General features: G+C 43.5%; 1 protein-coding gene across 2 annotated transcripts in view; it reads left to right on the forward strand.

The window, feature by feature from the left end:
* xylt2 (xylosyltransferase II) overlaps positions 1-8102 on the forward strand; it is a 10387-nt gene extending 2285 nt beyond the window's left edge. Inside the window, exons 2-11 of one of the 2 annotated variants that reach the window (XM_072442540.1) lie at positions 97-589; positions 884-1059; positions 3588-3790; positions 4566-4646; positions 4723-4939; positions 5226-5402; positions 5481-5734; positions 5816-6011; positions 6150-6483; positions 6573-8102. In XM_072442540.1, the coding sequence (XP_072298641.1) occupies positions 97-589; positions 884-1059; positions 3588-3790; positions 4566-4646; positions 4723-4939; positions 5226-5402; positions 5481-5734; positions 5816-6011; positions 6150-6483; positions 6573-6895 (2454 nt within the window). In that variant the 3' untranslated portion in view covers positions 6896-8102. Of the gene's footprint in view, positions 1-96; positions 590-883; positions 1060-3587; positions 3791-4565; positions 4647-4722; positions 4940-5225; positions 5403-5480; positions 6012-6149; positions 6484-6572 lie in introns of both variants that reach the window. The other variant, XM_072442539.1, reaches the window with a different exon arrangement.
* Positions 8103-13613: the final 5511 nt, after the last annotated feature.

A 13613-nucleotide genomic window follows, 5' to 3' on the forward strand; every position in this document is an offset into this window, starting at 1 on the left:
TACTGTTAAATATAGCCCCTGTTAAAAGCATGTAATATAATATAATATAATATAATATAATATAAATGGTGTGTTTTGTCCTTTGTTTTCTTTCAGAGAAAGACACGCCGCTCTAAGCTGCCTGACCACAGTAACCAGGACCCAAAAAGAGACCCTGGCCTTTTGGAGAAGCAGAACTCTGTGCCTGGGAAGAGCAGGGGCAGATGGAGCAGCAGGTTAGAGCGGACGGGGGGCACCGCGGCCAGCGCCCTGAGGAGGGGCACCAGCCGCAAAGGAACTCGCCCTCGGCAGAAGAGCCCCCTGGAGCCTCACGACCCCTCCAGCAGCAGGAACTTCAGCGATGCACGGAGCGCCTCTGAGGGGGCCAGACTGCCCGCCATACCGGGAGAGACGGGCAGTGTGGACGGGGCTCATCAAGCTCCCAGCAGTGACTTTGTCCCCAAATGTGACATTACGGGCAAGGACGCCCTGTCGGCTCTTCATCGAGCAACGTCTCAGCATTGCAGACAGGAGATCTCCAACCTGGTGTGTCAGCATCAGGCAGGACAGCTCATGCCCCACAAACTGCCACAGTACTGCCCTCAGCTCGGTGAGGCTTCACACGGCTTTATGAGTAGGACAGGAAAGGTACAGGGAGCGTGCGTTTATCCCGTCAGCAGGGGTTTAGCCACTGATGACCCAATTATACATTTGTCTTCAAACTTCAGCCATTCTGAGTTCATTTGGAACAACAAGTTTAACAGAACCTTCCCCCAAATCTAATTATGGCTGGGAAAACCCCTCCAACACAATAGAGCTGTTGTTTTAAAAAGTATTTGAGAAAGTAGCAACACATTTTATGCATTAGTAACTAAATGAATCCTGTTTGTGTGTGTCTTCTCAGGAATATCAAACCCTGTCCAGGCTGTTGGTGAGCTAGACAACAGCTTGTTAAAGGTGGACAACCCTGTGAGAATAGCATTTGTCCTGATGGTTCATGGCCGGGGCGTGCGGCAGCTGAAGCGCCTCATTAAAGCCATATATCATAAGGACCACTACTACTATATTCATGTGGACAAGGTAAGCAACTATAGACAATACAGTAACGTACACTTGTTTCGTTTCCCTATTATGCTTTACTCTTTTGCAATATTAAATTCCAGTGAATACATACGCATCAGCAGAACTCGCTTTTTACTTTTGAATGCTTTGTTTTAGTGTTTTGTGGCAACTGTGGGGAGTGAATCTAGTAAATAAGCAGTAGAGATGGGAGATGTTTAAAAATTGTCAACGTTGTTTCAGCCCATTTGATTCAATATTGTGCTTGTTTGTTCATTCTCCGTTTCCTCTTTTGCATTCTGGGGGATATTCGTATCCGTGCAGTCCCTCACTGTGGTTAAAGGGATTAGCCTGGACACAGAGAGGATTGCTTATTCTTAGGGGCTGGATTTAGTGGAGGAAAAGTGTGCTGTAAAGGAAAGCCGTGCGCCTGGTCACAGAGAGCATAGGTGTGTGGGCCACAGCGTGTCACCAGTACAGCCGCTGATCCGTAAAGGATGTCCACTTCTCCCCTGAGCGGCGTGTTGTGAAGCTAAAGCGCAGAGTCAGCGGCAGACAGGAGCAGACAGGGATGAAGAGTCTCCAGGCCCAGAGCAGAGACGCCTCGGCTTGCCTTTCCACAGATCTGGAGCCCCTTTGAATACTGCATCTCATTTTAGTAGTGCTTCAGTAGTGCTTCAGTAGTGCTTCAGTAGTGCTTCAGTAGTGCTACAGCAGTGCTTCAGCAGTGCTTCATAAGATATGTTCACTTCCCACAATTAACAGCAGAGGGCTTATAATTGGACTATACAGACTCAAATACACACTTTTTTATTACAAAATGTCAAAAAATAATAGTTATTTTCATCAATAATACATTTTATTTGTCAATATTCTCTGTCTAGAAGCCTTCCGTCAGCTTATTTTAACCTTTATCTGGTTAAAAAATATATTTAAAATTGAAATCAATTTTATTAATCAAAACAATGATCACCGACTTTATATATATATATATCTAGATCTAGATCTAGAGATCTAGAGATCTAGAGATATATAGATATATATGGATGGATGGACCCGCTGCAGTTTGCATATCGGTCTGGCATCGGAGTGGAGGACGCCGTCATTTCCCTGCTGCACCGCTCTCTCTCTCACCTGGAAAAGCCTGGCAGCTCTGTGAGGATCCTGTTCTTCGATCTTTCCAGCGCCTTCAACACCATCCAGCCGCTGCTCCTGAGGGACAAGCTGGAGACGGCTGGTGTGGAGTATGACCTGCAGAGTGGATCCTGGACTACCTCACAGACCGACCCCAGTTTGTGAGAGCCCGGGACTGTGTGTCTGATACTCGGACCTGCAGTGTGGGGGCGCCCCAGGGCACTGTCCTCGCGCCCTTTCTCTTCACCCTCTACACTGCAGACTTCAGACATGACACGGACAGCTGTGTCCTGCAGGAGTTCTCTGACGACTCTGCCATCATCGGACTCATCACGGACGACGATGACGCGGAGTACAGAGGACTGGCGCAGGACTTTGTGGACTGGTGTCAGCGGAACCACCTCCTCATCAACGCGGGGAAGACCAAGGAGATGGTGGTGGACTTCCGCAGACGCCACCCCACTGCCCCCTCACCAGTGAACATCCAGGGACGGGACATTGACTCATACAAGTACCTGGGTGTTCATCTGAACCACAAACTGGACTGGACTCATAACACAGACTCACTGTACAGGAAGAGCCAGAGTCGGCTCTACCTCCTGAGGAGACTCAGGTCTTTTGGAGTGACAGGGCCACTCCTGAAGACCTTCTACGACTCTGTGGTGGCATCAGCTCCTGTAGGTGTGGCCTGCTGGAGCAGCAGCATCACAGAGAGAGAGAGGAAGAGGCTGGACAGAGTCATCAAGAAGTCCAGCTCCGTCCTGGGCTGCGCTCTGGACTCGGTGCAGGAGGTGGGGGACAGAAGGGTCCTGGCTAGATTCACATCTATGCTGGACCATGAGTGTCGCCCCCTGCAGGACACTCTGTCCGCTCTGGAGAGCAGCTTCAGTGAGAGACTGATCCACCCTCGCTGTGGGATGGAGAGGTTCCGTAGGTCTTTCCTTCCTGCTGCTGTCAGACTTTATAACATAAACTTAGTCCTGAACACTCGCAATACTGACCTAACCTAAAACTGATGTGCAATTCCGTCATATGTGCAATTACTGTGCAATCCATGTGCCGTCGTGACACATATTCATGTGCAATTACTGTCGTGATCACATGCAATGGTATTTATGTATTTATTTATTTTTATCTTATTTTTCCCCTCCATCCCTTGTTGGGTAATGGGAGGTTTTGTCTATGGAAGTTTTTGTTTATAAGAGATCTTCTATTGAAAGTGTTTTTCAAACTTCCTATAAGTGATCTGTTCTTTTCTTCTGTATCTATCTCTGTATCTACCTGCGTTGCATCAATGAAATTTCCCCATGTGGGACAATAAAGGAATATCTTATCTTATATATAAGTTCTACTTTACGTTACTAAGGAAATGAGTCTGCTCCGGTTGATGTTGTGGCTGACCTTTGCCCTTGCAGCGTTCAGGCTACATGCACAGGGAGGTGGTGCAGATTGCGCAGCAGTATCCAAACATCCGGGCCACACCTTGGCGCATGGTCACCATCTGGGGCGGCGCCAGTCTTCTGAAGGCGTACCTCCGCAGCATGCAGGACCTGCTCGCCATGCTGGACTGGAAATGGGACTTCTTCATCAATCTGAGCGCCACCGATTTCCCAACCAGGTGCGTCTCAGAAAGGGCGGGATGGGCGGTGGTAACGGGGTTTGTCGTTTCGATGGTCAGTGCTCTTCACCCACGTTTACAATTTACCGCAGCAAATAATGGATCAGAAACAAGAAGTTTAACTGTGAATTTAACTAGAAGCATAAGATAAAAACATGCCTGTTGTATTTGATGATTCAAATTCTAGGTTTTCTTTATGGCTGCAAAGAATTATTAGTGTCAAACCAATTTTTCTATTGAGAGTTTTTTAATACATTATAAACCAAATTATGTTGAAATATGGCTCATAAATATTTACGAATAAAATGTATTTTTAATTAAAATACTTTATTATTCTTGTTGGACATTATTTAATGCTGCCACTGTCTTTGTTATAGCCATTTTCTTTCTGTTTTTATACTATATATTATTTTTATATAGTGAAAATGATAACAAAATCAAAAGATATGGCACAAGAAGCAGAGAGAATGACAAAAACAAAGAGTAGTTCAAAGAAAGTCAGTCTGGCATTTGTCCCTTTTTGTAAAATTCCTATTTGCATCGATGTCTGACTTTATTTATTTATTTTTGATGCAGCTAAAAGAACGTTCCACAGGGATCCATGTTTCCATTGTTGGAGCGTTACAGCCCAATTACATGGTTTTACAGTCCAATTAAATATTGATATCAAAGGCTAATATTGAATCCCTGATCTTGATGAAATGAAATCAGTATGATAAACCTTCACTCTCTGTATTACACTGCACTTAACATTTCTCCATGATTTCTTCTTCAGAACAAACGGTGAATTGGTTGCATTTCTGTCTCAAAACCGAGACAGAAACTTCCTCAAGTCCCATGGCAGAGAGAACGCCAGGTGTGTAGGCGTTGCCCTCCTTTTAAACCCCTTTTAATAGTACAGACAAAATAACCCACTTTCTTATCCCTCTAAGATTCATAAAGAAGCAAGGCCTGGATCGACTGTTCCACGAGTGCGATAACCACATGTGGCGTCTGGGCGAGCGGCACATCCCCGAGGGTCTGGAAGTGTCCGGGGGGTCCGACTGGTTCGCCCTCACTCGCCGCTTCGTGGAGTACGTCATGAGCTCCATGGACCCTCTGGTGACGGGGCTTAAGCAATTTTATACCTACGCGCTGCTGCCGGCCGAGGTAACCGAAGCGTTTCTCTTTCGATCTCTTTGATTTATAAACGTGTCAGGGCTTTGAGGCAGTGCGGTCGGGGCAGTAGACTGTGTCGTTTAAAAGGCTGTATTTCACCCGCACGTCTCAGTAGGTGCTTTGCTTTTATCTGGTGCTTTTAGAGCGGTGACATTTGGCTTTTCCCAGTCAGTCAAGTCTGTTTTTGAAGGCGCAGGTGTTGGTTGTAAAGTCCTGCTGACACTACAGATGTACCGGTCGTTTGCTCAAAATGTTTTGTCTGTGTTTTCCGCCGCAGTCCTTCTTCCACACTGTGCTGGGGAATAGCCACATGTGTGACACTCTGATAGACAATAACCTGCGTGTCACCAACTGGAACAGGAAGCTGGGCTGTAAATGCCAATACAAACACATTGTGGACTGGTGCGGTTGCTCACCCAATGACTTCAAACCACAAGATCTCATTCGGATCCAGGTTTGTGGAGCAAAAACTCTGTTCTATTAAAGTGTTCAGGGACTTTTATATAATTTCTTTGCCTTAATTTTCCCACAGCAATTGGCGCGGCCAACATTTTTTGCTCGTAAGTTTGAGTCGTCGGTGAACCAGGAGGCCATAGACATCCTGGACACGCACTTGTATGGGCAGTACGCACCGGGCACTGTGGCGGTCAAGGCGTATTGGGAGAATCTGTTTGAGCAGTTGGACGGCGTGGGCTCGCTGAGTGATGTGGCTCTTACTGCCTTCTCATCCTTCTTTCGCCTGGCCCTGAACAACCTCAGAACCACCCAGAACATGGACTCTTGCAGGTCAGCACAATGTCCACAGCGTATGTCCACATTAGTTTGTTTAAAATGCATAGCTCTGATTTTCTCTGCTCCTGTTTGTAGGTTTGAGCCAGTTGGTTTTCCAGTGTCGGTGCATGTGTATTTCCACTATGACCGCTTCCAGGGCTACCTGGTCCTACAGGAGGTCCAGGCTGTAGGATCACTGGTCAGGGAGACACTGGAGATGTGGGCTGTGCCTCAGGCCACACTGGTCTTTGAAAACAACCTCAAAGAGTTTGAGAGGCTCAAGAGCCTGGAGGTAGGTGCACTTTGATTATTGTAATATTGCAACAATGACTTTCAACTATAATCTTCTTTAACTACTCATGCTAATAATTAATAATGGATGTTTTGAATTGCAATTATAAATGATTTGATTTGTTATTTTGTCATACAGATTGGCACAGAGTGGGATCCAAAAGAGAGAATCTTTCGTAACTTTGGTGGCATCATTGGCCCGATGGATGAGCCCTTAGCGATGCAGAAATGGGCACGAGGGCCCAACCTCACAGCCACTATTGTGTGGATCGACCCGGCTCTGGTGGTGGCAGCGTCTTATGACATCACAGTGGATGTGGACGCAGAGTATACCCAGTACAAACCACCTCTGCAGCACCCTCTGCGGCCCGGCATCTGGACAGTCAGGGTGCTCAAACAGTGGGAGCGCATTGCACAAGTACAGTTCTCAGTACTGCCCCTGAGCTTCAAAGACAAGGAGCCACTGCGCAAAGGTAAAACCGGCACATTATCTGCTACTTTACACATTTAAAGTGTCAGATCTGAGCTAACGTGCCTCGGTTGTGTGTGTGTGTGGTTGCAGGAGAGGACAGCTGGATGCTGGCAGGGCCTCCTGGTAACCAGTATCTGGAGCAGAGCTTTGATCAGCTAAGCTCTGTGCTGAAGCTGCCCCCTCAGGAGCCAGTCATGCTTAAAGCCCAACAAAACGCCCAGCTGGTGGGAAAACCTCTGGAGGCCTGGCTGGACAGTCTTGTGGAGGGGTTTTGGGTCACTGGGGACACGTGTGCCACTCAGAGCTCTTCCTGCAGTGTACTGACACTATGTTCTCAGACCACCTGGAGCTCCATGTCCCCAGACCCCAAATCTGAACTGGGCCCAGTGAAGATTGATGGTCGCATCAGGTAGCATTCAGACAGGCCCACATGGACATGGAAGCACAAGAGGCCGGTCTGACAGTGGAGTCAGCTGTCAGTCTGAGCTCTAGAGCCGGAGAGCACATAGACCATGTCTCTGCTGTGAGGCTGTAACGGGAGGAAACACAGGACTGTGATTTTGCACATATGAGCTCTCACCGCAGTGACTGGCTGTGCTTTTTCAATGGCTGAACAGAAGTGACTGGACATTGTAAACCAGCATACTGGTTTGGTCAAGCTGTTGGTATAAAAAGCAGGCCGTTATTACATGTCAACTGTGTTCTGTCTACGCTGTGATGGAGAACAGGACATCGTACTCATGTTATTGTGCTTATTTTAAAGCATTACCAGAGTGTGGAACAGGCAGATGAAGTGCACTTTACTGTGAGGCTGTGGCGTCACACACAGTTCAGCTGTTACCATGTACTGTGGGACATGATGGGACATCATCGTTTTCATTTCCCTTTTCAGTTGCCTCCCTCGACATGTCCCTGCACTGTCTTAGTTACACAGGCACAACACTGACCTGGAACAAGTGGGTCGTGGAACACTTTTTTAATCTGACATTTCATTTCATGATTGTATTACACTACCGGAGTAGCTAAAACATGTCCTTTTAACGTCTATTTTTTCAGATCAGGGGAAGTGCCTAGGGTGAACATTAGAAGCTGGCAGCACATAAATAGCTGACAAGGCAATCTCGTTTCAGAACAATCTCTGGTTACACGATAAAGCCCACTTGTGATCAAATGTTTGGAGTGTTTTGTCGTCGGGGCAACACAGGAAACACATTGCAACTGATAATACAACACTTAAGAGTCTGAAATATATACATTTACTTTACCTCTTTTAGTTATAGTATATTGCCACTTTCATTTTGATGTCAAATGTTGGAGTTTGACACTGTATATTTGGCTTTTGATTTGATAAAGTCAACAATTTTAAGCCGCCTTTACATCTTTGTTTACTATGGGATAATGCTACCAGATGAGGACATAAAGAGCCTTTCTGTCTCTGTCTGTCTGTCTTCAGTTGTTTTGTCTTTGATGGTACATTGTGTCTTTGGCCACTCCTGAGTTTTTAAGTGTCCTTGTTTACCTTGCACAGAAAAATGGTTATTTTTCTATAATATTCTAGACGATGCATGTATGTCATCCGTCACCTCCAGGATATATTAAAAGACTGCTGACTACTTGCTACCTGGCTTGTATTTACTGTCTCTTGAGTGTGTGGTGCTGGCGGCACAGCTGAAGAGATAAGCTGGAGCAGTTCTACAGTCAGTCTGTGCTCTGCTGATTCTAACTCAATGAAGGACTTGATCTGTCATTACTTCGCTGCACAGGAAAAGCTCGCGGCAACACAACGCTGTGATTGCACAACACCAACGAGGAGCCTTCTTCACTCACTGTCCCTACGATTATTGATTCGTAAAGTTTAGGATTAGAATTCATTATGCACCGTGACTAATGGTTTATGTTGACTAACCAACGCTTGAAAGTATAATTAATAGAGACCACGAAGGAGAAGCATATTCAAATTTGGGACCAATAAAGGATTGGTAAGAGTTTGACCAGAATTTAATAGACTTTTAAGGAAATTAAAAACAGAATCCACCTCTAAGTGAGACCAGTTTATGCAAAACTCAAATCCGACTGAAGGTTTGAGGTGGTTTATGTTTAACGTCTTCATAACATTTGGCAGGTGTTGAGGTCTTGAAACATTGCTATCTAACAAAAATAAAACTCATTGTTTTTGGAATTATTGCAGTTATTCATCAAGAGGACTTTTAAGGTCTTCTAAGAGTGAATACGATGTGCTGCTCGTCCAAGGAGCTTCTTCAGTTCCTGTGACAGAACTGGTGAGTCACTCCCTTATGTCTCTGAAAGGGGAGAAAACTACACTCACACAAACACAAGGTAGTTGCTGTTTCTAGTCAGGTCTATGTGTTGTTGGCTCAATCCATTACTGTATACGACTAGTTAGTGTCACTGTAGTTGGCTCCTCCTTCAGACAGATATAAGGCAGCGACTGAAGAAGCATATTCACCCTCAAAACTTTTGTCCAGCAGACAGAATTCTAATTTTCTTTTGCTATGCAGCCTACCTGGATGTCTAAAATCATTGACTTAAATTTGCAGTGTAGAGGGTTTTGAAACATACAGTGTGACATTTGTGAAGGAACTCTCTGGGGTGCTGAACATTTCTGTGTCAAAAGTTGGCAGTAGCTGCACTTTGGGAACTTTGCGTGAATATTTTGTGGCTAATCCATTTTAAATCATGGAAAGCGTTTTAGTAGGAACTGTAAGACACTATAAACATCAGAGAGTGTAGAGACCATTGGATGTACCGGCACATATTAAGATTGAGGACTTTGCACCTTGTTCTTTGTTGTTTAAATACATTGAAGGGAAATGGAGATGTTAATGCTCCACAGTGTGATACAGGTGATATTTTGAGGACTCTTCATTCAAACGATATCATATTCTTGTTTTAAATTTTTAATTGCTGTGCCAACATTCGAGAATCCCTATTCATGGGTTTCAGTTATAAACATTAAGGATTTGGCATGGCAACGGTCCCCTGTTTTTATAGCAACAGTGCAATTCAAATCAAAATATATCTTTTGAATGGGGAACGGTCTTCACAAAATCCTTAAAAAGCATTAAAAGGAGCTGGAGGACAGAATTATACGGACGATTTTGCTGTTTAACTGTCAGATTGCAGATTTGTTGACCTGATTTACGGTCGTTACTGTGTCAATGTCTTCTCTAGCAGTCTAAATCTCTGTAGAAATAAACATAAAGTGAAATTATTATTTCACAAAAGCTTCAGAAAGTCTCCCAAAGACTTGTACAAACCCCTGTTCGCCACTAATCTGAAATAATAGCATAATAACATTCTAGAACTTGTACACAACCTATTAATTTATTCATTTTTGTTTGTTTCAAAGGTTGCCACACTGACTCATGTTCAGCCTTGGTGACACATTCTGAAAGCAACCATCAATTTTTGAGAAGTTTATTCCCAACAATATTTCTGCGCTTTCCAAAACACATTTTCTCTTTCTTTAGTAACAATAGAGCATTTAAAACGTCTGTCAAGCGCTGAAGTGAAAAGGAATCCGATATTGCTTTAATTATTTCCATGAAAGTTGGCGACATGAAAGCTTTCTGAACGATATAACAATCTAACGTGGAGATTGAAATAATAAAATGTGCATAATCAATCAAGGCCCTATTCATCTCAATGTAAGTGATTTTCTTATGTGACACCTCTTGCTCCCTGCTCATGCCGCTATTATGTTAAGAAGCAGTTGCCATGGAGACATATAAAGGAGAGTTTAGCCGTGATTACATCCCGCATGGTTTGTGCAGATAAGCCATGTTCTTCCATGCTGGCACATTACAACGCTTGTCCAAGACCCGCTTTCCTGCCAACATGAACATTTAATAAAGAGACATTAAATAGTAATGCGTGCTTTTCACAAAATAATTTAGGATGCTCTTCGGTCCATCGCACACATCTTTGTACCATAATAAGATACTGAAAATCTTAACAGTGGATTAGCAAAAAGGACTTTTGTTTTAGGTATTTTGTTGTGAAATGGTGAGGTTAAATACTACGCTTGTTTCATTTTTGAGTTGCAACAATTTGGCTTTTTCAGTCTCGATATTAGTACAGAATGTGATAGGATACTTGAATATGTTTACAGTATGTACCAAAAAACAGAAACAGATCCAAATGTGTCTTTTTTATCGGCAACTACAAACTTAAATCCACACATTGTGAGATCAACCGTAGCATTTAAAGTGCCTGTGACAGGTTTTTACGATTTTCCAATTTTGACTTTCTTTGGTGTATTTATACTTGTTGTAAATATACATTATAGTTTTACACCAATCTAGTAAGTATTTGTGGAGAAAAGTTGACAAATCTGTAGTGACAGGAAGTGACATCACAGTAGGGTCACTCATTCCAGTCAAAGTTTATGCATAATTTACACAAAAAAAACTACTTTTTTGACTCTCTAAACAGTAATTCAACAAGGTGCTCTTTAACAACAAACAACTGGGACATTAGATGAGTTTTTGCCCCGTGTTTGCTGGGTAATTTCCTAGTGTGATGTCATCAATTTCAAACAGGAAGTTAAAGGCGGTATGGACGATTTTTCGGCGATTTGAGAACTCAGGCTGAAGTGCGCATGCGCACTCCCCCGTGTGGACTGATACAACACACACGTGCGTTTGTTTATTAGCGCAACGGAGCGCATCGCATCACTCGTAGATTTCCGTCTACTTCTGAGTCAGCTTCAGCAGTCTTTCTCCGTCTTCATTTTGCCCCGTACACTGAGGGAACTATATTATGATAGATCCATGCGCTTAGGCACGCGGAAACGTTGGGACGAGCCTGACGCGGCTGCAGGTGAGCGGTAGGTGCGTTTTATGATTGATACGTGGCAAGACTAATCGGCAGTCCACGCCAAGAGGAAATATGATACAAAATTTGCTGAAAAAAATCGTCCATACCACCTTTAATTTGTAATCTTGATAAATTTTTTACAATTTTTTTGCAAAATTGTAAATTTATCTTAACTGCATTTTAGTTCAACGAGTCATCCAACCCGTCAGAGGCAGTCAAGAATCCTGTATGTTTAATTGTTGTTTTAATATATATTTATGTTATATCTTTAGTTGTTTCTTAGCTCTCACAGACCCTTTGACACATCATTATTATCACATGTATTCATTTTAGGAACTGTTTTGGAACTTTTTCCCCCCCGATGGGTCAGGACCACATAAACACAGCTCTGCTTTCAGCTCTTACTTCTGTCTTGATGAGAAATAAAATACTTTAGAGAGTGTGCAGCGGTTTCATTTGTGTCAATTACAAACAAATGTACTCATTTACTAAAAAGGTCAGGTACCAGCTTGAAAGAAGACACGTATTTAGCATTGAACTATAACATAAGTGGATAATCATTTTACATTTTCTTAATTATAATTATATTAGTCATTCCAAAGCATCTTCGTTTACTTCTTTTTCAAAACTGCAAGACCGATAAGCTCCGCCTCTTCAAAGTCACATTTCACCGTAACAAGCAGCAGATTGTCATTTACACGTTTTTATTATTGAAGAAGGGCTTTTATTTAGAATCTGAGCACTGGAGCCTCAGTTGCAGGACAATACAGGATCACTCTGTCATGGAATTAGACAAACATGTCCTTGGGATGAGACATACACCAGATGCTATTCCTTAACACATAGAGAACACAATTCAACTTAGAATATGAAACGACACAGAAATGTCAGACATTTGTATGGCATGCATGGGAGAAAACGCGGGGACTGATCACGCAAGCTGTGGTACGCAGCCTGCGTGATCCTCCTGCGTCTCACCCTGTTTTTTCCCATGCTGGTTGGTTTTATTAGATATTCTGGAATAGGCGGGTCACATTTCTCATTGGTCAGCCTCACATCAAGGCACTTGGTATTTTTCCGTAGAGATCAAGCCTGCAAGGGGGGGTGCAACTCCCCCCCCTCTGGGGCAACATTCTTTGGCCCATCTTTATGATACCTTCACAAACAAATGCAGTTTGTCACACACCCGTTCTTCTCTTAGACTAATGATGCAGATAAAATATCACTATTATGCAGATAAAATACATCACAGAAATATACTCATATATTCACATTTTATCACACACTCAAACATGCAGGAATTATTCAAAATACAACTTTGAGTAAACTAATGATGAGGAAACACAAAGCTCATTAAAGTGCATAATATGTCCCCTTTAACATAGATAGTCCCCAAACTCTATCTCCAATCTCTAGACCAAACTCAAACATCTCCAGTGTTGGGTAAATAACTCATTTTAATTTAATGGGTTGCTGAGGGAAGTAACTAATAACTAATTTTGAGTAACTGAGTATAAATGTTGTACAACTCCTTTCATTTGAGCATACAATTTCAAACGTCACAGAATTAGAAATGAAAAAGCATGTGTAATGTGTAGTGTGTGTTTAAAGCACGCTCGCCTGCCGGGAAGAGGCCTGATTCAGTAAATGTCACCAGAAGAGCCACAAAAATCAGCTGCCAATGTGCTCCAGGCTGGTCTCGCCGGCCCCTGTGGAGACAATAACCATGGCGACGGGGCCAAATTGATGCCCGCGCCTGACTCTGATGTTGTCATATCATCAGTATCCCAGCAGGGTGACTTATGGCCCTCGACAGCGAGGCCCGGAGCCATCACACGAGCATTTGTATTCCTCTGAAAGCGAGCAAATGAGCATCTCATCAAATAGTGCCATGTGATCTAAGGACATACGGATGAACGCTGTAAATGTGGGCTCCGCATGTTACTGTACATTGAGCTTACATCCAGCTGTCACGTAGCATTACACAGCATACCGCTCCAGGGATAACGGCAAAGAGGGAAAGAGGCTGGGATTACAGAAGGAGCCTAAACCAAGGTTAAAGCAAACTCAAGGTTTCAGATGGGTTCATATCCTTAACAAATAGGAAGATGGGACACGTTCTGTATCCAACCAGAAGAAGTCAACAAGTAAACAGATCCAGGCATCAGTGTGGCATTTACCCCTGAACTAGAAGAGGCTGTCACGTGGTTACAAATGCATTGTTTTTATTCCCCAACTACATTTTTATTTATTAACCTTTATTTAACCAGGATATAAACCCATTGAGATCAA

The sequence above is a fragment of the Eucyclogobius newberryi genome, unplaced genomic scaffold (assembly GCF_026437365.1).
Source record: "Eucyclogobius newberryi isolate DKJ021-1_F unplaced genomic scaffold, fEucNew1.0.hap1 SCAF_13, whole genome shotgun sequence".
Lineage (NCBI taxonomy): Eukaryota > Metazoa > Chordata > Actinopteri > Gobiiformes > Gobiidae > Eucyclogobius > Eucyclogobius newberryi.